Source organism: Clarias gariepinus, chromosome 22 (assembly GCF_024256425.1).
Source record: "Clarias gariepinus isolate MV-2021 ecotype Netherlands chromosome 22, CGAR_prim_01v2, whole genome shotgun sequence".
Classification (NCBI taxonomy): Eukaryota; Metazoa; Chordata; class Actinopteri; order Siluriformes; family Clariidae; genus Clarias; species Clarias gariepinus.
In genome coordinates, this window is record NC_071121.1 from 12,093,609 (window position 1) to 12,117,783 (window position 24,175).

General features: G+C 38.4%; 1 protein-coding gene across 1 annotated transcript in view; it reads left to right on the top strand.

The window, feature by feature from the left end:
• The first annotated feature begins 1,999 nt into the window (after positions 1 to 1,999).
• Positions 2,000 to 24,175, top strand: part of lamb2 (laminin, beta 2 (laminin S)) — a 35,047-nt gene continuing 12,871 nt past the window's right edge. Inside the window, exons 1-20 of the mRNA XM_053482101.1 lie at positions 2,000 to 2,226; positions 2,338 to 2,416; positions 15,027 to 15,196; positions 15,275 to 15,410; positions 17,208 to 17,281; positions 17,376 to 17,564; positions 17,676 to 17,739; positions 20,218 to 20,420; positions 20,540 to 20,660; positions 20,750 to 20,938; positions 21,026 to 21,205; positions 21,640 to 21,752; positions 22,142 to 22,221; positions 22,320 to 22,455; positions 22,611 to 22,769; positions 22,851 to 22,978; positions 23,135 to 23,264; positions 23,339 to 23,531; positions 23,635 to 23,778; positions 23,861 to 24,092. Coding sequence (XP_053338076.1) covers positions 2,386 to 2,416; positions 15,027 to 15,196; positions 15,275 to 15,410; positions 17,208 to 17,281; positions 17,376 to 17,564; positions 17,676 to 17,739; positions 20,218 to 20,420; positions 20,540 to 20,660; positions 20,750 to 20,938; positions 21,026 to 21,205; positions 21,640 to 21,752; positions 22,142 to 22,221; positions 22,320 to 22,455; positions 22,611 to 22,769; positions 22,851 to 22,978; positions 23,135 to 23,264; positions 23,339 to 23,531; positions 23,635 to 23,778; positions 23,861 to 24,092 — 2,672 coding nt within the window. The 5' untranslated portion in view covers positions 2,000 to 2,226; positions 2,338 to 2,385. The remainder of the gene's footprint in view (positions 2,227 to 2,337; positions 2,417 to 15,026; positions 15,197 to 15,274; positions 15,411 to 17,207; positions 17,282 to 17,375; positions 17,565 to 17,675; positions 17,740 to 20,217; positions 20,421 to 20,539; positions 20,661 to 20,749; positions 20,939 to 21,025; positions 21,206 to 21,639; positions 21,753 to 22,141; positions 22,222 to 22,319; positions 22,456 to 22,610; positions 22,770 to 22,850; positions 22,979 to 23,134; positions 23,265 to 23,338; positions 23,532 to 23,634; positions 23,779 to 23,860; positions 24,093 to 24,175) is intronic.

Below are 24,175 nucleotides of genomic sequence, written 5' to 3' on the forward strand. Positions count from 1 at the left end.
TAAACATAAAGAATATTGAGTTGGAATGAGTGATAATTGTAGTTCTTGAAACTAATCAGTACAATTACTCCATTAACAGATATTTTGATTTAAATGTATCAAAAAATATTAAGTGCATGTTAAAAATATAATTAAGTTAGTCAAATGCTGATTTTTACTAGTGAAGTAAACCTACAATTATAGTGTAAATTTAAGATAAAATTAATAGCTGTTTTTTTAGGCATTTATTTTGATTTGTCTAACTCAAACAATCATGTATGTGACTTTTAGAGATTTTATTAAGGTAACATAACCTTTTTATAACTGTGAATTTTACAAGGCCACAGAATCATTTTTTAGAGTGCAGGACTGTTTCTGTCATATGACTTGATTATGCATTCACATCCTGTAATCTCAAGAACATTCTTTTTAGATTAAAAAAAAAATGTAAGCAACCTACAGAAACGGGGCTCTGTGCACTATGAAAATACTTATTGATGTTGCATTATTTTCTAATTTAGTTCAACAGTTTAATTACAAATTCTTTTCTGAGCAACAGCTTGCGTGAAAAATAGAATCTTTGAAATATTTACATGAATTTCAAAGTTTCTTAGAATTTTATACGTCTTCTTTTTTGCTTTAATGACAATGTGCACTTGAGCTGGCATGGACACCAAAAGTTTGTGAAAACATTATGGTTCATTTTAGATCAGATCCTGATCTAAGTGTCAACTAAACACATGCTTTAATAGAAGAGAATAGTCATGAAAAAGTCTAAGCATTCTATACAAAGCATTGAATGTATCATAACTTAAAAAATTTTTTTTTTTTTTTCAATTTCTAAAGAAAAATAAAATCTCAATTTTTCAATGTAGTCTTACACTTTTGGATTCACTGTACTGTATATTAAACCTTTTCAAATGCACATTCAAATAAAAATAATTCTGTACTGATAAGATTTGAAAATAATATTCAAGCTGACCCAAAGATTATAACAAACACATATATTTTTCTTGAAACATCAACATATTTGCAGTATTTGCCAAATGCCATAAATAGCGGACGACAGTTGCTTATAAATCAAAAAAACTTATTGAGTGAATAAAAGAACACACACTTTTTTCAGAAGTTGAACATTTCTGTATTGGAAACTCTTTTTGTGATTGATCTTAGGGACCATTTAAAATTTTTTAAGATACTTTCATGACATGTAGACAATAATCATCAAAATTAAACCTTGAAAATTAAGGCTTGAAAATTTTTACCCTATGAATAATAAATGTAGAATATAAAAATATAACTTTTTCAATTGATTTAGGTAAAAAAAAAATGAAGCTTGAATCATTTTTTTCCCAGTCCAGCCCTGGTGCTCAGTTTTATCCAGACCGTTGACGTTTGCATGTTCTCCTCTTGTTCAGGTGAATGTTCTGTGTTTCTGGGTGTTCTTGTTTCCTCTGTAAGTATATCAATAACACTGTAAAGTAGGTGGATTACTCATTTCCCTGAAGGTCCAAATGAACATATAAATGTGTGTGATGCACACATGGTGCAAGGCGAGAGATTGGGGTGTACAGTATTCCCATCTTATGCCAGCGTTCCAGGGAGATGCCCTATATCCACCTCAACCCTAGCCAGAATAAACCAGATAGTGAATATTGAGTCTGTAAATGAATGAATGAGGCAGCACTGAGGTGTAGTGATTAGCACTGTGGCCTCGCGCCTTCAGGTTCGAGGGTTCAAATTCAAATTTCATTTGTCACTTAAACAATCATACACAATATGATATGCAATATCAAACCCTAATGACTGTTTGTGACCTAAAAAGGAAAGATAAGATAAAAAAGATAGAAAATATAGGTTTGATTCTGGTCTGTGTGAACCTGTTAAAAACCACGTGCCGCTGGTTAGGGAAACGCACGCGACCGCTTTTAAATGGGCTCGCGTGCGGGCGCGCGTTTCTAATTTTTAAATGCGCGCGCTCGCCGGCAGGGCAGTCCCGAAAACAGGACTTTAGGCGCCGGGTTGGCGGGTTTCTTTTCCAAACTTCAGCGTCTATAAGCACAGGAACTGCGACTCCAGGTCTCCGGAATCCACCGCGCGTTTTCAGTGACACATTTCCAGCGCTATTTCGGCAAGTCGGAGCTGTGGTCAGTCTGTTTTTTGGCGAAAGCTGGTACAGCCTTAGCGGCTTCATTTAGAGGACATACACACACACACACACACACCGGGGTGTATCAAAGTACCGCTGTAAGTATCCAATTCTCAAACGACTGAATAATATATTCTTTCAGGTGTTTAAGACCTAAGCCATGTCAGAGTTGTTTTCAGTAACAGGTAACAGCTTGGTTTATTTCTCAGTTGCCTCCTGGTGCACGCGCAGGAGCACAAAACGAGCATCTTCACACCATGCGCACTTTACTCCTGCTGTTTGTCTGTGGTAAGTCCAAATGTACTCTATTTATAATGCATTACATATCTACAAAAGATTCTAACATCCTTTTATACACTACACCTCATACTCATGTATTAATGCACTATTTCCTCTGGGTTAATGCTGGTGTAATCCATCACAAGCTTATCAAACTCCCAGCCACCAGGTGTGGACCAGACAAGGACCTGGTTCTTCTCAAGCTTTACTTTTTAAAGATGTCGTTTTTTCCCCTTCTGTCCTATTTGCCTGGCTATTTAGGGGTTTGGACCATTATTTCTGTTGAGTTGCTTGATGACGTAGTGTTGTTGAAATCACTCCAGGTCTATAAACATACCAGAATTTATGCTTACACACAAGTAAACTCTGATTTAATACAATGAACTCTTTGGTAATGCTGAGTATGGCGTAGAATTGTTTTTCATGAGAGCCTATATCCTTTTTTTAAAAGAACTTTAATCGGAGGGGGGCACTTTACTTTTTCACTATAGGACAAGTTTGCTCAGGGGAGTATATTTTTTCTATCTGAGGCCAAGGGGAGTTTTAAGAATAGTTCTAATGCTTTTTTGGGATATTCAGTCTGTCCTCTGAGTCCCTTCTAGGAACAGTCAAATTTTATCACTGATCCCGACCACTGGAACTAAAGATCATACTTAACACCAATACAGGAGCTCCCCTTAGTGCTGTCAGGACCACATGTCTCCACAAGGAAAGGAATATCTGCCCATTTAGTCCTCTGGGGAAATTATTTAATAGTTAGGTGAGGATTAGATTTATGTGTAGCATAATTAGCTGCATTAATAACAATGTAAATGCAAGATCCTCAAAAGGATATTAAGAGCAACGTGTGTATGTGGGGGGTTGGGTGGGGGTATAACACAAACCATATAAATCACATAAAACACATTTTGAAAGATGTGAGATAGCATTTTTCCAGACAACTTTAGGGCTTAAAGCTCTATGTGACTTACATCACAGCGATATTTTTCAATTTTGTTTTATGTCTATTTGTTTCAGAAATACAGTTAGAACCAAAGAACCTTTTGGATCTCAATTATAATCCTCTTCTCTCGTCACCATAACTAGAGCAGAATAGCACAACTAAACGCCAATTAATTTCTGATATATATTTATGCTTGTCAAAGCTCCGACCTGAGTGCTGTCAGCAAGCCTATCGTGTTATTCTTAACAACTAAAATACATTTATTGCAGCACTAAACAGGGAAGAAGAGGGGAATAGGTCATGCTCAAGGTGTCTTTCAGTAACCATATTGGGTAACACCTGGCATGTCCTTCTTCAGAATTGCTAATTACTTTTAAAGCTTTGTTTTTTAAATGGGGAATTAATGAAAAGTTAATGAAAAACTGTGATGAACAGTGACATGACAAAAGTATATTCTGACATCCTCAGTATTCTTCATAATTGTTTATTTTGGAAATTGAGCATACTGTATTTAATTAGAGCCGAGGAATATGAAATAATTAAGCTCTGTGATCATTTATAGCAATTTAATAAAAATCATATTAAGAAGAAATTTAATTTACTGTAACTAAAAGTAAAATCTTACTGATGTCCCAACAACTGCCCTAATTTACTCTGGTATGGGAAATATTAACATTTGTTGTTCATTTTAATGACACAACAGATAGATGGTGGTATATAGATATTATATAGAGAGGGAACAATGCTGGAGTTTAGAGGTGTTATTGCATGGGTCACAGCATGGTGTGAGACTATCCATATCCAAATATAGAGCACAGTAGTGGCCACCTCTCCAGTTGCACTGCTTTTTCTGTCTTGTGCCTTAAACCTTAGACAGTTTCTCACATCAATCTCTTCATCTGCTTTTCTTAGTTTGCTGTTACTGTCTCTTTTACTCTCTGTTTAGTGTAGCTCCATAAGTGATGTAAGACAGAGCTTCTCTGTGCAAGTTGTATGATAAAATTGTGGCCCGAGAGAATGTGATGAAATGAGGAGGAGGGAAGAGGAATGGGATGGTGTTATTTTTGGCCGAGCTCTAATGAACCTAGTGGGAGGTGAAGTGTGACAGTCAGCAGCTGCTCGGACATTTTCGTTCAGTTTCAGACATATTTACTGCTTGATGTCTTGCTGTGTCATTTTTGGGTCATTTGAACCAATCAGACAAAAGATTTTTGTGGTCTCTGCTCATTTACACCTGGTGATGATGCTGTTTTAAATGTGACTGTAATTAGTTTGTTTGGGGTGATTTGGTCTTTAATTACTGCAGTTAAAGCGTGTCCTTTTAAATTGTATACCACAGCTGATTTCCACTGATTATATTTTTGTATTATTGCAATTTTTTTTATAATTATGTAATGTCCAATTAACATTAGCTGTCACCTTTTATAAAGTTTTTCACCAGCATCTTGTTTCTCTAGCTCTTGTAGTTAATAAGACAAAAATGCAGCTTGTCTTATAACTGAATAAGTCCAAAGCTCAAACTCCTTTTTCCCGGAAAACTTAAACAAACATCTTTACAAAAGTGAAGATAAATAGTGAATAAATGACCCTTAAACTTATACTTATTATGCATGTCTCCCTTATGAGTTAGTTAGTTTTTTTAAAATAATTTTTCATCAAGCAGTAGCCTTTGCTTTTTTGTTTATTAGTCTGTTTACCTTTCCACCTCTCACTGCAGTAATCTTTTTATGGTAATATCTGCAGTCTGGAGAAGGATGTGAACAGGTGAAGAGCTGGAGCAGTCCTCAGGCTGCAGGGCACTCAGCGTGAGCCACACAGAGGCCCGGGTTTGGAATGCCCCTCCGGAACTGCACTCGACAAAACAATGAGCCAGACAAAGTCTTTGATAGAACTATAAGAAATGAAAGGACACGGGTCTTAGGGCAGGCATAATTGTATCCATGAGAGAGAGGATAGTTTTGAATAAGGTTTCGTCCTTGTGGCTAGGATTTGGATTTACATATTAAGAGCGAAACAGGTCTTATAGACTTCTATATCAAGGAGTCGTGAGAATAACTTGCTTCTGAATATTATAATTAAAACTGAACGATGACCTTCCAAACATTAGCTTGTCTCAGTATGCATCTGTCTTGTGTTGGTTGGTGTCTGGGTGCAGGATCTATGATTAACTTAAGCCAGCAGCCTTGTTTCGTGAACAGAGCCTTGGCAGTAATTCAAAGTGCTGTTAATAATGACTGGTTGTGAGAGTTAAGCTATGGTTGTGTATTACTATAGAGTTCAGACACCTTGCAGTTCACTTTAAACATGATACCCAGATCAAGATGAATCACTGCCATCCACCACATGAGAAGTTCAGAAGTACATTTGAAAAACTCACAATGGACCTTTGTGTTTCTTTATCGCTAACAACTGTATAACCTTTCTTGTTTACTTTCCATGTTAAATTCACATACAAGCAACTGTTTCTCACCAACTGTCTTTTTTCATGTTTTTCTTCCAAGGCATATGATGCCAAAAATGTTTTTAGTTTTCAATCTGCCGGCCTGTAATGCACACTCTGTGGAAAGTACCCTCTGTCTTCTTCCATATAAACTAACTCAGGTTAGTGTGGCTGTGATTGACAGGGGTGGAGAAAGTGTGTCATTACTCCCACCCAATTTAGCCTCCTTTAATCCCAGCCACTGATGACTGTGTCATCGTCAGTACTTAAACTTGCAGTATTTCTTTTGAGTCACTCTGATGCTGTCTGTGTCTGTGTTATAAAAGCATTTCCATGCAAAACTTATTAACCAGGGTCATACAGAATGAACTCAGATGAAATGCGAGTCAGAAAGGATATATAGCTCACCATCTTGCTTTCACTTTACATAAACATTGGCATTTAGTTTATGATTGCTAGCTGTTCTATATTATAGTTGGTTTGTCCTTCACATCATGTCTAGTTATAACAGTTTAATAGCACAAACATCCCATCCCTCTCTTATGCGGGCATGTAAGAACAGAGCAGCACTAACAGCTCGTAAAAACATACTAGCCTCTGAACATGAGCCATATCCAGGGTTGAATTATCAGGAGATCACGTTTAATCAAAGCTTTATTTTGAAATATAAGTGAAATCAATTCATTCTGAATAAATAAAAAGAAACAAATCATCCAAACCAAAATGAATAAAATTGCATTGCATCTGGGCTGTTTAAGGGTTAATAAGCTATTAAGAAAGTAAGTCATGATATCCAAGTTTTTTAAAAATATATTGTCTGTTGTCTTCATGGTATCTGGTGTGTGTTATTTAGCTAAAAGGACTAATGCCCTGTTAAAGATTCAGATCGTATCTTACTGCCCTCGCTAAACATGCTTCAGTATAATTAACGATTATTTAAAATAATTTTCATTATTTAACAGTGAAACATGCAGGTTGTTTTATGCTTTACAGTATGCTTTTATTTGCATATGCTTGTATACATTCATAGAGAGTTTACTTAAATGTGAGTCAAAGCATTTCACACAAACCTGAGGCAACCCAGGCATTTTGTTTATATTCCCCGAAGGACTGTTCTCACTGACTGTGTCACAGCTGTGTGTGTGTGTGTGTGGCTGTCTGTCTGTCTGTTTTCACAGACACATTGCCATGTGTTCGTTCCTGCAGCAGCTGCATTTACTGTTTAGGATTAAATGTGTTTAGTAGACAAGATCATGTCTAAGTAAAAAATTCAGATGAATGTTTGTTTTCACAGCAGCTAAAAGAGGAAAGACGAATTAGCTGTTGTTGAGCTGCACAGTAATGGTTAACTGAGTCCATATTAGAGTCAAATAAAAGTCACTTTTAATTATGGTTGTGGGCCGGGAACTTACCTAACCAAAGAAAGTTTATTGTGTTATATCTTTTTAAATCAAGAACTGAGCAAATATAATATAATAGCCAAGCAAATAATATTATCGATATATTTGCTATTTGTAATCTAACCACAGCTATATGAATAAAATGAATAAGTGCATTATTTGGTAAAAACACAGAAAAATTACAAATTAAAGGATTTAATTGTGCAGAGTGATAAGGGTTTTCGTTTTTATAAGAAAACACTGCTCATAGGCCTATCATATGACCAGACCTCTGCAGCAGATATTTAGCTTAAAACCTTCACTATTACATTATGAAATTGTTATTTGGAATGCAGACAAACTTTGGTTTGCATGGATTCACTAGCCAAGAGTTTGCTAGACTAATGAGAACTGTTCAAAGTCAAGAATAATAATTCTATGTTAAATATTGATTTCAATTTTGTAGAGAATTATGCTGCATTACCTCAGAAAAGTACTTCACATCATCTTTCATAGGTATATGTAAGGACTCAAAGATGTATACCAGAATTCTGTAAGCCCAATATGTTTTGGCTAAAATACAGAATGTACAGCAAATACTATATAATAGATTGTTTTATTGATGAAATACTTGATAAATTGACTATTCTAATACCAGCTGTTAACCCTCTAAGTCTAGTAGTTTAAAAAGATTTATCTTCATTTTCAAATCCTAAATGTAGTTTAGAATGAAGGGAAAAATGTTATGTTTGTATCTAGAAAGTGCATTGTGTCTGTCTGTAGAAGTGTCTGCTTAGAGATGGGAATGATCCAATGTTCATTCATAGTAAGGGAGGAAAATATATAGGGATAGAGGAATGTAGCTAGAGGTAGTGACGAAACTGGAATAAGGGCTACAAATAGCATTCGGGTTAAATAGATGAGGAGACACTGAGACTGGACATGGGGCTGGAATTTGCAGCCAGCTCCTAATAAACAGCACAGGTGAAGAGAAGTGTACAGAAGACGTAGTTATCAGGGGCAAAACTGTAAGAATGATATTTACCCCCTCATTTGTTTTGTACCGTCATTCTACCTTTATATTATTTTTCTCCCCAAATTCAGCGTCTCACACACACATGAAGCAGGTGGATTCATTCTCACTGACTTGACTTCTGGGTCTTATCCATCTTACCTCCTCAGGAGATTCATAATTCAGCACACACATCCTCATATAAGTCAGAGAGGGCGATTGACCAAGGTTACAAAATGCATTAAGGGGGAAAAACTGCTGTGAATGGGGGGAAAAAACGAATGTTATTAGAGAGACAGCTTCAAGGACAAAACAGTATTTACATTGTACTATTATCAGCTTAGTGGTAGTTCCAGCTGTACCTCAGAACACTTAAAATCATCGCACACATCCGGCATTAGCATGGCAGGTTTGTGAGAGATGCTGGATGATCAGTTTGCGAAGTGCTAGGCTGCTCCCAGTTTGTTCAGCAGGTGGAAAATGTGTTGTGTAAGTGTCACATTTCCCCCCATGTCTGTAGACTGAGCACTGTGTCGCCAGGAGCTGGACTCTGGAATCATAGACAGGCATAAAAAGGGAAATTCTCTGCTCTCTCTATACACTGTGGAGGAACTGTTCACCCTTGAAAGCTGAGACGGGTAGAGTTTGAGCAAATGAAAGGGCCCATAGGAGTTCACCTTTGTAACAAAGTAGACCAGCCAAGCAGTGATTTAGCCTCACCTGGTATACAGTGCACTGCCAGGCCAACCCTAAGCTGCAGAAAGTGAAGAGGGAAGAACACAACATGTCTGAGAGAGAACAGAGGTGGTGTGGGATAGATTTGGGGGGGGGGGGGGGGGGGGGGGTGAATGGCAAAGGATTTAGGATGTCAACAGACAGCCAAGGCCAGGAAGAGAGAGAATCCCTGTCTTTGTCTTGTCCTCCAACTCATGTCAGGCAGATTTGCTAAGATGAGACAGATGAGAAGCCAGAAAGCATGATGGGAAATGTCCATTCCTATCTCATTACATTTCTGTAAAAGTAATAGGGAAAAAAATTACTGCAGAGCTGTCATTGTAAAGCAAGATAAATATCTTTCCCGGTTGTACACACAGTCTGCACTTTTTTAATTTGTTATGGTCAGTGTGTTTTAAACCTTAAAGTTTGGCTGCGTGTCTTACAGTGAAACAGCTGACAGAAGGCCTGTGGTTATAAGTTGTGTTTTGTTAATGGGGCAGTATTCTTCTACTGCCAGCTGTCCTCCTACATTCCTGAGCCTCTTGTCCATGTAAGGCGAGAGTGGCAGAGGAGCTGAGAGTTAGCCAGCCTCCCTGACCCAAACCTACTGACTTTGGAATATTTCATTGAGAAGCAGTCAGCTAAAGTAATTAGAGTTATTATTATTAATATTATTTTACATCTGTGTTATTAAAATGGCATTTGTTCCTTCTTTTTATGGATAAAATAGTTGCTACTTTTCAGGAAATACTTAGTGCAGGTGCTATAACCAGGATTATTATAGTAACCATATAGTAAACCTATTCAAAATATCACCAAAAATTTAAATATGAAACTTAATAGAACCCTGAAGAGTCCTATGAAGATTGCTGAAATATCCCATGGATTTTTTAATGTATAATGATTACTGAAACTAAAATACGGTATGTTTGAAGAACATGAATAAAAATAAAAACACATAAAAAAAATAAATGCAGTTTATACTATAAAAAGACGTATTGAATATAGAAGGTTTCCACTCCCTGATAAACAAAATATATGTTTATTTCATCTATTTTTGGAAATTTCTCATTTAAAGCATAAAGTAATTTAGGGATACTGACAGGAAACTTTTTTGTTTGTTGTAAACATTTATTTCAATAAAGAAACAAAATGTCTTCATACACATAGAGTGAACACATAGAGTGAAGTAATGTAAGCCTTGAAATTAGTTCGACTATCTAAAAACAAGCTGAATAATCATATAATAAATGCAAATATGCAAATATAATATAATGCAAATATACTGTAATATATGCAAATAAAATATAAATAAAAAAATATTATTCATATTATTATTATTATTAAATATCACACTTATGCATTAATTCACTTTATGTGCTTATGTTATTTGTCAATATATTTAATCTTTTGCTGTGTAGGAAAATAATATTTAAAAAATCTTTTTTATTTCTAGTTCTTATGTGCTTTGGTCCACATTTATTCCTCAGAGAACGGGGATTACAACAGAGAAGACTTATATTCCTCTACATTTACATTTACATTTACATTTAGGCATTTGGCAGACGCTCTTATCCAGAGCGACTTACAAAAAGTGCTTTAATGTTTACAACATTGGATACATACTTACACTGGGTTAACTAGGTTAATAACTAAGTACCATTAGTCCAACACAACTGAGAAGAGTTTTTTTTTTTTTTTTTTTTTTTTGGGGGGGGTTAGTCCAAATACTGGAGAAACAGATGCGTCTTGAGTCGTCGTTTAAAGATAGTCAAAGTCTCTGATGTACGGACATCTAGAGGAAGTTCATTCCACCACCTAGGTGCCAGAACAGAAAAGAGCCTGGATGAATGCCGCCCTCGATCCCTGAGAGATGGTGGGATGAGGCGAGCAGTGCTGGAGGATCGGAGGGAACGTGGTGCAGTTCGTGGTGTAATTAGCGCAGAGAGGTAAGTGGGTGCTGGGCCATTTTTAGCTTTGTAGGCAAGCATCAGTGTTTTGAATTTGATGCGGGCAGCTACAGGAAGCCAGTGCAGGGAGCGGAGGAGTGGGGTGGTGTGGGAAAACTTGGGAAGGTTAAAAACGAGTCGTGCTGCTGCATTCTGGATCAGTTGCAGAGGACGAATCGTGGACAAAGGCAGGCCTGCCAGGAGCGAGTTGCAGTAGTCCAGTCTTGAAATAACGAGGGACTGAACAAGCACCTGAGTAGCCTGTGAAGAAAGAAATGGGCGAATTCTTCTGATATTGTAAAGAAGAAATCGACAAGAGCGAGTAAGGTTAGCGATGTGTGGGGAAAATGACAGATGATTGTCCACGGTTACCCCAAGATTGCGGGCAGTGGTTGACGGAGTGATTTGGTTGTTGTCCATGGATATCACAAGGTCTTGACCTGGAGATGAGTCACAAGGCATAAACAACAGTTCGGTTTTACTGAGATTAAGCTTCAGCTGATGAGCAGCCATCCAAAAAGAGATGTCTGCCAGACATGCTGAGATCCGGGTGGAAACCTGAGTGTCAGAGGGAGGAAAGGAGAGAACAAGTTGGGTGTCGTCTGCATAACAGTGGTATGAGAATCCATGCGATAATATGACCTTACCAAGAGACCGGGTATAGAGGGAGAACAGAAGAGGACCAAGTACTGAGCCCTGCGGGACACCAGTAGAGAGTCTACGTGGGGCAGATGTAGATCCCCTCCATGTTACCTCATATGACCTTTCTTTTAGGTAAGAAGCAAACCATTGCCACGCTGTTCCACGAATTCCAAGGCTTGTAAGAATAGATAATAGAATCTTGTGGTTCACGGTGTCAAATGCAGCTGACAGGTCCAGGAGGATGAGGACAGATGAAAGTTTAGCAGATCTAGCAGCATGGAGCTTCTCAGTGACTGACAGAAGGGCAGTCTCTGTGGAATGTGCCACTTTGAATCCAGATTGGTTTGGGTCATTAAGGTTGTTCTGTGAGAGATAAAGAGACATTTGATTATAAACCGTTCTTTCAAGAATTTTGGAAATAAAAGAGAGCAGTGATACCGGGCGATAGTTGTTAACTTCTGATGGGTCCAGGCAGGGTTTCTTGAGGATGGGAATAACCCTCGCCTTCTTAAAAGCGGCAGGAACATGACCAGATGATATGGATTGGTTGATGATGGCTGTGGTGAAGGGAAGGAGGTCTCGTGAGATGGCCTGGAGCATTGTGGAGGGGATTGGGTCTAATGAACAGGTGGTGGGGTTAGATGACGAGATGATCTGTTGAATCTCGTCAGATGACAAGTTGGAAAATTCTACTAAAGGAGGGAAGGAAAGGTCCTGAGGTTCTGCCGTAGGAGTTTGGTTGAGAGCGAAGGACTGGCGGATTGCTGCAATCTTCCCATCGTAGAATGTGGCAAAATCGTCAGCAGTCAGAGAGGAAGGGGCAGGAGGAGTCGGTGGGTTGAGTAGTGAGGAGAAGATGTTGTGGAGTTTGCCAGGATCATGTGCAGACGCTTCCAACTTTTGTCTGAAGAAGGTAGTTTTGGCAGAAGTCACATCACATGAGAATTTGGAAAGAAGAGTCTGGTAAGAGATGAGATCTGCATCAAGCTGTGATTTCTTCCATCTTCTCTCCGCAGTTCTTAATTCTCTCCTGTTGTTGCGCAGTACATCAGATAGCCAAGGAGCAGGACAAGACGTCTTCCTTGGTTTAGATGACAGCGGGCAAAGGAGATCTATGGATGAGGAGAGAGAGGAGAGGAAAGTTTCAGTCGCAGTCTCTAGTGGTAAAGAGGAGAAGGAGTCTGGGTCAGGGAGGAATGATAGGGTGTGTGAAGACACAGAGGAAGGGGAGACAGAGTGAAGGTTTTTGCGGGTAAAAGAGACATTTTGGTGGTTAGGTTTACATAGAATGGGAAGGGTTATGGTGAAGGATACCAGGTAATGATCCGATTTATGAAGAGGAATAGTAGTGATATCTGTGACTGGGGAAGGGCGGCAGAAAACAAGGTCGAGAGAATTTCCTGCCTTGTGTGTAGGAGGGCAGCTGTTTAGAGTTAAAGAGAAGGAGTTAAGGAGAGGGAGAAGGAAAGAGGATTGGAGTTTATCAGATGGAAGGTTGAAATCTCCTAGAACAGTGAGAGGAGTGTTAGCAGAAGGAAAAAGACTAAGAAGTATGTCCATTTCATCTAGAAAGTTTCCTAGAGAGCCAGGAGGACGGTAAATAACTAAGATGTGGAGGTTAATTGGAGAGGTTACCTTAACTGCATGAAATTCAAATGATGAAAAACTGAGATGAGACAGGGTGATGGGCGAGAAGGACCATCTCTTGGACAACAGGAGACCCGTACCACCACCTCTGCCAGTTTCTCGTGGAGTGTGAGAGAATACATAGGCAGAGGATAGGGCAGCCGGTGTAGCTGAGTTCTGAGGAGATATCCAGGTCTCAGTCAGTGCCAGAAAGTCAAAAGAGTAATGAGTAGCTAGGGCAGAGATAAAGTCTGCTTTCTTTACAGCAGATTGGCAGTTCCAGAGCCCACCTACCACCAGTGCAGGACAATGAGACAGTACTGGAGGGTAGATGAGGTTTCTGGGAGATCTGCCTCTGCTGTGTGAGTAAAAGCATCTTGGTCTGTGAGAACTGACAGAGATAGGTTGAAGACACATGCTAGACTGAGGCAACTGTCTATAAAAACTTGTAACTTCTTGGCAAACAAGAGTTTAAATCAATTCTTTGTGCACTACCTTTGTTGCAGGATGTTCTTATTAACCGCTACAGACACTTGTGTCTGTAGCGGAGACACCTTCAATATATGTAGCTAAGCCCTGCCCACAATTCACACCTTAAGGAAGCCTGAAACTACTCTTGATTAATTACCTGAGAACTAATTGCTTTAGACCTACTTCAATCACACTGCAATCAACACTACCAAACAGCAAAAACTAGGTACAGTATACAGTATGAACTAATTGTGTTTTCAAAAACAGTACAAAAGTTAAAAACCTACCTTACCAGTGGAGAAGAATCCAATTTAGAAAACTAAAGCACACAAAAAAAAAAAAACCTCTAAAACCTGTTTTTCCTTCAATTTGATTTCTTCCTTCAGTCCCTGCCTTTCCTGCTTTTGTTCACTGTTAAAGAGATCAGGTTAATTTCCCAAGGTGAGATTTACTGTCATTCAGGAATTTGTTGTAGCTGGAATTTTCTTGCCTGGGAATTGCAGTGCATACAGGAAATGGGGCAGAGATCAGTTTTCCCTGGTGTAAGGAGCTATCTTTACTAAGCAGCCCAGCATATCATATGACTGTTCTAGCAATGTCAGTCAGTATGTGTGCAGTGGATACCTGTTTACAATTTGTGAGTTTGAATGTTGTATGTGAAAATGCGCTTTGTCTACAGTGTGTGTGTGTGTGTGTGTGTGTGTGTGTGCGTGTGTAGTTTGTGCTGAACCTGGCAGCAGTGTGAGAGGTGGTATGGTGCCAAACAAACACAGCTGTCTTGTTTGAAGAATAAGACATGTCTCCGCTGATAGTGTCTGTGAATTCCCCTCTGCAGAATCAGAATTTTTCCCAGGCTTTTTCAAAGCCACACAATAACTTTGATTATCATAATATTGCCCATATTCCTTTTAAATTTGTGTAATTACCATGTTGTATTTATTTCATAAGCTTCAAAAATGTTTGTAAAATGTTGATAAATGCTGCTAAATGTTGTGGGCTAAAGTGATCGATTAAGGTTTAAGGTGTTTGTGCATAAGTGTTCATTCTGTTACATTTCTATGATCTCAGTGACCCCCTGACGTTATTCATAAATGCCATTTCAGCATGTTTAATTACAATTGTGTTAAAGAATATGTATTAAAAGAATCTTTTAATAATGCTCTGAAGTTTACTATTTGCACTCTGACTTTGAGTTACGTATCAGAAGGTCAACAGTTCAAGCCCTAGCACTTTAGCTGGGTTCTGAATTTAAATGTGCAGCAAAAGGATACAGTATGTGATAAATAAAGGCTTAACTTTGAATGGGGCTCATATAAGTTAAGTTGTGCATAAAATCCTCAATAAACCAGAAGGTTTCTGCTTCTGATGGAAAACATGTTAATATGTTTAAATTCCGCCTGGTCTTAGGCTTTTTTTTTTAAATCCATCTCTGTGTTGTAGGCTTGGCAACCACCCTTGCTCAAGACCCTGACCACCCCCATGGATGTACTCATGGAAGTTGTTACCCAGCAACTGGTGACCTCCTGGTGGGTCGAGGAAAAAACCTGAAAGCATCATCTACCTGTGGGCTCACGAAGAGAGAACCCTACTGCATTGTTAGTCACCTACAGGTAAGCTTGGTCACGTCCTGTTTGATCTCCTATGAAACTTGTTGACCATTAAGACCTCCAATATATGACCTTATGTAGGAGGAGAAGAAATGTTTCCAGTGTGATTCACGCAGACCATACAATACTGTCTACAACACCATCAGTCATCGTATCGAGAATGTCATCACCAGCTTCAAACCAGACCACAAGAAACGCTGGTGGCAGTCTGAGAATGGTGAGATCATCAGTGTTTTATTTTGGAGTATAAAATGTACACACACACACACACACACACACACATGCTCTTTGATGTTAAATCAGATCTGTTGGGCAGTAGGTAAATATTCTGAGATGATTTCAGAATTTGCAGAATAAAATAATGAAGTGATTTGGTGTACTTAGGAAGAAATCCACCAGCTGCTACTGGGACTGCCTCAGCCATTACCTGCTATAAACCCAGCTGTTTGCCTGCCCTGGGCCCCCACACTAAATACATAAGAGTTGTATTATTAGAACAGTAATGTTCATAGCAACTTATTAATAACGGACATGCAGTTGTTGTCTTGGACTGACATAATATATGGAAAATAATTTAAAGAATGACAATATGAAAATATATTTATAAAATGTTTAAAGCAGAAAGTAATTATTGATTAGAATTAAGCAGAGAGGACAGAGAGTAGAAGCAATGATAATAAATAAATTCATAGGTCAAATGTCCAACGAATAACCACAATTCCACAGTTTCCAGACTCCAGGCATTGATTTAAGCCACAACATGATGTTATTTACAAAATGTCTAATTTACTTGATTAGTGTATTATTTTTTTTTACATGCGCTCTGTAGCACAATCACTTTTTATAGTACTGTACATGTACAAATACACAATGAAGAAATTCGATTTCTAAGCATTTTCTTAAAACATATTGTACAGACTTTTTCTTTTTTAATTTATTTATTTACAAGAAGAGATAGTTTTCGAGATATAAGTACGTAAACACATTCTGTAAAATATTTTAAGTGTTGGTTATTGGTTATTTGTAAAATTATACAAAAAGTGTTTGTCTTGTTGATTTAGATCTAATTATATTCAAGAATACATCTTCCATTTTATATCTTAAAGATTCTTTTTGGCTCATAGAGCTCTGTTATGGTACAGGGGCACTTTAAGAAACATGGAAAGTCTGGAGCTGACAGGAAGTGGTGACTATTTTTGCTTGAAGTCACCATGGTGTCAGTACCACTTCAGTTCGTATGCAGTTTAATAAACAGTAGATCACTTGTCCAGTGCTGTTCACTCATCCAAGTGTGAAGAAAATAGATTCTGATGAAGCAGTTGAGCAAATGAGTAAAAACTAGTAAAAAAAAGTATGTTGTGCCCCTTGTCTTTTGCCAGGAACAAGTGGTTGGATTGGGTTGGTAGAATTGGATGAGTTTTTCTCTGTTCACTCAATAATGAATCCTTCAGTTTATAATAAAATGCTCCTTTATATAAACACGAGTTACTCAATCAGTTTTTTTCATGTCTACCCTCAACTCCCACAGTCTTTTTTTTTTTTACTTTGTTCCACCCCACCTCTCTTTTCCCTTTCCTTTTCCTTCCTGTTTAGCTGCCAGTTGTGAGACACGTTTAGTGAAATTTAGCAGACCTACAGACCTTTATAGAACAGGGAAAAGAAATAGGGTTAAAGAGCTTTTGCTGTAACAGAATACACACAGCTTGAAGGCCTTTCTTGTCTCTCACTGACTTTATAAATAGAAAGTGAGATATCTAAGAGCTGATGTACAGTAGAGAGGAAAATAATTTTTGCATGTTAACAGCAGCTTTACATTACTGTGCTTTATATACCACCTCTGTTCTGCATCTCCTGATTTATCAAACTTACAGGATGTTAAGAAATCTAAGCTATTGTTATTGTGTTATCTGCATATATTTTATTTACATTTAATAAAACTTTGCAAAGGGTAATAATAAGCTTTTTTTTGCTAAACACAGTATCTAAATTGCTCGTGTGTACTTTTCTCCTTAAGGCAAGTCTGATGTTTATGTTCAGTTGGATCTTGAAGCAGAGTTCCACTTTACTCACCTCATCATGACATTTAAGGTATCGTTAGGTTCACATTGCTATTTTCTTGTTATTTTTTGTTTATTAATGAGAGTTGTCAGGCACATTTTTGGTGCATTTAATTTGTTTGCAGACCTTCCGTCCTGCAGCCATGTTGATTGAGCGATCTGCAGATTTTGGACGTACCTGGCAGATGTATCGCTACTTTGCCCATGATTGTGCAGCCGTCTTTCCCGGGATTTCTCAGGGGCCACTTCGCAATGTTGATGATCTTATCTGTGAGTCACGTTATTCAGACATCGAGCCATCCACTGAAGGAGAGGTGAGAACAGAGGAAGAACCAGTCAGTCGGCTAGGTACAGTTTAGTTTTTGAGTTTTTATTGATGCATTAATTAATTTTTGTCATTCTGTGTCTCTGCCCTTTTCGCCCAGGTGATCTTTAGAGTTCTGGACCCTGCTATTCGAATTGAAGACCCTTACAGTGCCCGCATCCAAAGTGAGTCCAGGTCATAAATGCATAACATAAAAAGAGCAAAATACTATATATATTTTTCACTTTTTCAGTTTATACTTATTTTTATTCTTTTTTCTGTTTAACCTTTTTATTTTAACAAAACCTTCTGGTCATTATTTGGTTGATTCATCAGAAGAGTCCCATTTACACATTCATGCTGTCCATTACAGGGATTCTCTAAATGTAGAAGAGGGGCAACGTAATACAGGGGTGCCAATGAGAAAAGCAGCTGTTTCTTCCCACTCAATTTGTCCCTTGTTATTTCTGCTGGTCTAACGTAACTAGATTTTCAAAAACATATGAGCAAAGTTTTCCATGTTGTAGAGAGGGGTGTGCTCTACAAATCTCACTACAGAATTTTAGGCAAATATTGTTTTTTAAATTAGCAATGTGAGGTAAGTACATGTATATATTTTTTCTTATTTTTTAAAAGAGAACAGTATGATTTGCATTTAAATTTAAAAATTGTTGACAAATATATATATTTTATGCAATTCAACTTGTGTACTTATTATTTATGTATATAAATAATATATATATATATTATTTGTGTACTTAGGATTATTTGCCAGGGAAAATGTTGGCCAGGAGGGGCTGACCTTGGTTAATGTGTGATCTCTAATACAGTGTAACCTGTTTTATAAAAAAGTATTTTTTCATCAGTCATGGTTCATAAATCATGCATTTTAGAAATGTGAACATTTCCCTGACTGACCCAACATGTTTTCTTCTTTTAAATTCTTTACATCTGTATTTTTTAACCATTAACCTATTTTAAACTTTTGGCCCTTCTTTAGACATTTTCAACTAATTTTTTATTTAATGTGTCTGCACATTGCACTGATGCTCCATATGGTACAGTCATATGTCATAATTAAAGGAAAGGAGTTTGTGAACACTCCCCCATGATTTTCCAAGAGTCGGGAGATGTTGTTGTGTCAGTTAACAAGTTGATGATTAACAACTTGGTTTAACTGGCACTGCTGCACTGTGCTGCATATGTGTATTAATATGTGAGGACGGAGTGGGAGTGTGAAGATTGATGCATCTCACATGCTGTCTTCCTGAATGGAAAGAACAGGCTGTGTACAAAAGTTACAATAGCAGCTCTCTTTCTCACTTCTTTACCTCCATCTGCAGTTCCTCACACAAAAGACACACACATTACATGCTTGAGTTTTTCATATACTCCCTTACTGGTAGAGCCCCTCCAGATGATGAATAATCATGTAATGTCCAATTATTGAGCCTGTTAAAGAGTGTTCTGCTGCATTTCTAATTAGTGGTGCTTGCAAAGCAAAGCACTACTATTGTTATCTCTCAGGCTTATTATTATTTTCTTTCCATACAAAAGTTTGGCGCGTAACTTGTCCTGTACGCTTTGTCATAGACCCAAGAAAGAGGTGGCAAATTGTGCAGCTTATTCAGGAATGAGGTGATATGAGAAGTGGGGGGGCCATCACCCCCGAGAGGTATCACCCTAAAAATCCCATAGATTTAATAATGAGAAAAATTTTGACGGATTCTAGCACAGAGCAAGAATTTTGTAGAAAGATAAAATTTACCACATTTTAAGAGGCTTGCAAGCTGTGACAAAACATATCCCACACAAGGGTATTGCCAATTAGGTGCCCAAATTTGCCCCATTTACATGTAATGCTGACTTTGGCGCGTAACTAGCACTGTATCGTTTGTCGTACACCCGAAAAAGAGGTAGCAAACCATGCGGCTTCTTCAGGAAGGGGTGCTATGACTTTTCTAAGGGGTTGGCAGTAATTTCTCCCAAGAGGGGGCAATTAACCACCTCAAAAAAATCCCATAGACTTAACATGGATACCAACTTGGACATTATGGAGCAGTGCAAGAACTTCGTATAACTATAAAAATTTAACACATTTGGATCCTATTGTCATAGAGATATGGGGGGACCCCGAGTTTTGCCACAGCAAGCACCACTTCAGAAAATCTATTCAGAAAATGTACCTCTCTAGTTTGTCTTACTATCTACAGCCAAATTAGTCAATTAGGAGATGCTTTTTATCTAGAAAGACTTCCAACTGTGTGGATCTACTGTGTGTTCATCTGTGTATTAAGAGTAAATACAAATAAGATTGCAAAACAGATAATTAAAAATAGGGAAAAAATATAAGGAAATGGGTGTTAAAAATACAAAGGTTTTGTGAAATAGTAGGGTTTTGGAGCTTTCTGCAGGAATTAAACAAACTGGGAATGCTCATTCAACCATGAGGATCAGCGGAAGAGTGCAGAAAAGCAGGGGTTATGAAAGAGGGTTAGAGGTCAGAGGTTAACAGGGGATTTGAATGGCTTAAATATGTTCCCATGTGAGGCTGAACAATGGTGTAGCATGATAGAAATGATCCAAAGTATTGTGCAGGATAGAGCTGTTATATTATTTTGTACCCTAAAGTACCTGTGTGATTTATTTTCTCCCATGTACAGACCAGCTGAAAATCACCAACTTGCGTGTGAACTTTACAAAGCTCCATACCCTGGGAGATAATCTACTGGACTCCCGGGTAGAGATCAAGGAGAAATACTACTACGCCATGTATGAGCTAGTCATCAGAGGCAACTGCTTTTGCTATGGCCATGCTTCTGAGTGTGCACCTATTGACGGAATAAGGGATGACATTGAAGGCATGGTGAGCCGTTTAGACAGGGAAAAGACAAAAAAATGCAATTTTTTCAAGAACATTGGCTTATTTTTTTTTTATCTATTTCTAAACAACTTCATGCCTTCATGGCGTTTGTGTGTTGCTAGGTACATGGGAGGTGTGTGTGCAAGCACAATACAAAAGGGTTGAACTGTGAGCAGTGCGATGATTTCCATAATGATCTGCCCTGGAAACCAGCTGAGGGTCGCAACACCAATGCCTGCAAGAGTAATAAAGCAACTTCTTGAAAAGTTAGCCTTCAACTCTATACTGTATATGAAATTTAAGTTGAATATGGACTGTTTTTTTCCTCACAGAGTGCAACTGTAATGGTCACTCTATCAGCTGTCACTTTGATATGGCAGTGTATCTGGCCACAGGGAATGTCAGTGGAGGTGTTTGTGACGACTGTCTTCACAACACCATGGGCCGCAACTGTGAAACCTGCAAACCTTTCTTCTACCAGGACCCATCCAGAGATATCCGAGACCCCCACATCTGCGTAGGTTAGTGTGCTTATGATATTTTACAAAATGTAAATATAAGCCGGAGGTGTCTGTCATTTACAGATTGTCTCTTTTCTGTATTTCTAGCTTGTAACTGTAACACGGATGGCTCTGTAAATGGAGGTATGTGTGATGGGCATGATGACCCCACCCGGGGTATGATTGCTGGTCAGTGCCGCTGTAAAGAGAATGTGGAAGGCCCTCACTGTGACAGGTGCAAATCTGGCTTCTTTGGCCTGAGTGCTAATGACCCTCAAGGCTGCCAGCGTGAGTACACAGAGTTTTCTCAAGTTTTTTTATTCATTTGTTAATATACCTACACAATTATTTAAAAGAGTCATCATACAGGATATTTTTCTTGTCCTTAGAGACAAATACATTGAAAAAATGATTATTAAAATGATTTATACCAGATTTATAGCATGTAACCAATTATCTTAAACAATTTGAATATAGTTCTGTTACATTAATGGAACTCTGAGCATAATGCACAAGATACTGTTGTATGAAAGCTGTACTTGTGTAGCTGTACTTCACTTTGAAACTTCAATCGTATGTTACTTTGTGCATGTTTTTCTTATCTCCATATTTGGAAATGTTTCCCATGTCCTTGTGTACAGTAATCACACCCGTGCCACAAGATTTCTAGAAAGAGAACTCTATTTAAACTCTATGTTTTAACCTAGTTTTTTTCTCATCAGCATGTAGGTGTGATCAGAGGGGAACAGTCTCTGGCCGTCCTCAGTGTGACCCTGTTCGAGGAGACTGTTTCTGCAAGCCCATGGTCACTGGACGCACTTGCAATCAGTGCCTGGTAAATACATTTGAGTTTATCGTACCCCAGGAAAAATAGATAAATTTTTTTTGCACTGTGTAAAAGTGTATTTCTTATTTAAACTGCATCTCCAGTTCAATAATAGTACATAGGAGACTGGGCTGTACAGCTGTGCCTAGAGTCTACATTTAGCCCTTTGGTGTTGGTTTACATGGATGTTAAAATGGTCCGCATAAAACAAGATGCATTCTGAGATAAGACGAGTGGCGGCTGCTTTCCACATGCCTTCCATTCTCATCAGAATCTGTTTAATCTGTGTGCCTGAGAACATTTTTTCTGATAGTGTTATAAATATAATAAATTGTATATCATGTTTAGACATTGCTTTAGTTCTCATACTTGTGTTATGCTCTATTATATCCTTCTAGCCAGAGCACTGGGCTTTAAGTCATGATGCCAGTGGCTGCAGAGCATGTGAATGTGATGTAGGTGGAGCAATAAATAACCAGTAAGTGATATGTTCATAACACATAAAACATGTGTACTGTAGTAAACCCCCTTCAGTAATGTATATGAGAATAACTTATATTTCTCAACTTTTGCCAGGTGCTCAATGGAGTCAGGCCAGTGTCGCTGCCGCAATCACTTGATTGGCCGCCAGTGCAACCAAGTAGAAACCGGGTTTTACTTTATGGCCCTGGACTACTACATTTATGAGGCTGAATTTTCCAAACTTGGTCATGTAAGAGCAGACAAGAAAGCAAACTAATTTGATGTCTATTAAAAACAAAAACAAAAAACCTTAACAAAATATTATTCTTATTTTATGCAGGATTAAAAAAAAACTGGCTTGTGCTTATGCTTTATAAATAAAGTTGAGGCTAATGTGTTTTATAGGGCTGTAATGTTGAAGAACGGGAGTGGCTGTCAGGTCGACCAGTTTCTTGGACGGGCACAGGGTTTGCACGAGTTCCTGAAGAAAGCACTCTGGAGTTTTTCATCAACGACATTCCTTATTCCATGGAGTATGATGTTCTTATCCGCTATGAGCCTCAGGTAATGATTATGTTTATGACACTAAACTCTGTGTATAAAACTATTTGCACATACAATACATGTCCCTGTTTTGTTTTCTAGATGCCACAAGACTGGGAGGAGGTGCGTGTGCAGGTTATTAGGCCTGGTTCGATTCCCACGAGCAGCCCATGTGGAAACACCATCCCGGCAGATGATCTAATGTCTGTCTCCCTGCCCTCTGGATCCAGGTCTGCTTTACACACTCATATTCATATCCTACAAAACCTTTATCTATGCATTCAGTATTATTCATTACTCTTATACAGTAGAAAGGAACAACAATAATAATATGGATATAGAAATACTAGGGTTCTGACTTGGTTCCTATGGTTTATATTCTGCAGATTTATGGTTCTGCCTCGGTCTGTGTGTTTGGAAAAAGGAGTGCGCTATACACTTCGTCTGGAGTTTACCAGCTATGCAGACAAAAATATAATTCCCGGTGTTAGCAATGCTTACATCCTAATAGATTCTGTGAGTAAAGATCGTTTGATTGAAATAAAGACCGTAAACCGTCCACCATTTTATACTGAGTATTCCTCATCCAGGTTGCCCTCCTCCCTCGGTATAATTCCCTGGACATGTTTGTAGACGGTGACCCTGCCTCTATCCTCCGGAAACAAATGTATGAGCGCTACCACTGCCATGAAAGCGCAAAGAGTGTGTCCCGCCCAGCCATGAGCGAAATGTGTGCCAAACTTATCCTCAGCATGTCGGCCATCATTAACAACGGAGCACTGCGTGAGTTTCCCAAGTAACGAGCAGAAAAGCGACTCAACTTGCTTGTGGCCATTATTTAATTGATTTTTTTTTAATAATCTGTTGCTGTTCTAACTCTACCTAGCATGCCAGTGTGACCCCCAGGGTTCATTCAGGTCTCAGTGTGATGCGCGTGGAGGTCAGTGTCCCTGTAGGCCTAATGTAATTGGCCGCCGCTGTGATAGGTGTGCTCCAGGAAGTTATGGCTTTGGACCTGCTGGATGCAAAGGTAAGATTTACACTTTGCAAAAGAAGAAAAAAAGAAAGAAAAATCCACAATTATGTGAAAAATGTTTTTTTTTTTTCCTTAGTATGTGAATGTAGTCCAGAGGGCTCTCGCAGTAAGTTCTGTGATCAGCACACAGGACAATGTTCATGCCTGCCAGGAGCATTCAGCCAGCGCTGTGATGGCTGCCAGGCTGGACACTGGGGCTTTCCCAACTGTAAGCCATGTCAATGTAATGGACACTCAGAGGAATGCCACCAAAGGACTGGTGTTTGTCTCAACTGCAGGGGCCACACGACTGGGGACCATTGTGAAAAGTAAGAAGAGATGTCACAAGAAAACAACTCACTCATGTGAACCTCATGGAACATTCTGTAGAATCTTTCTGACATTATTATGA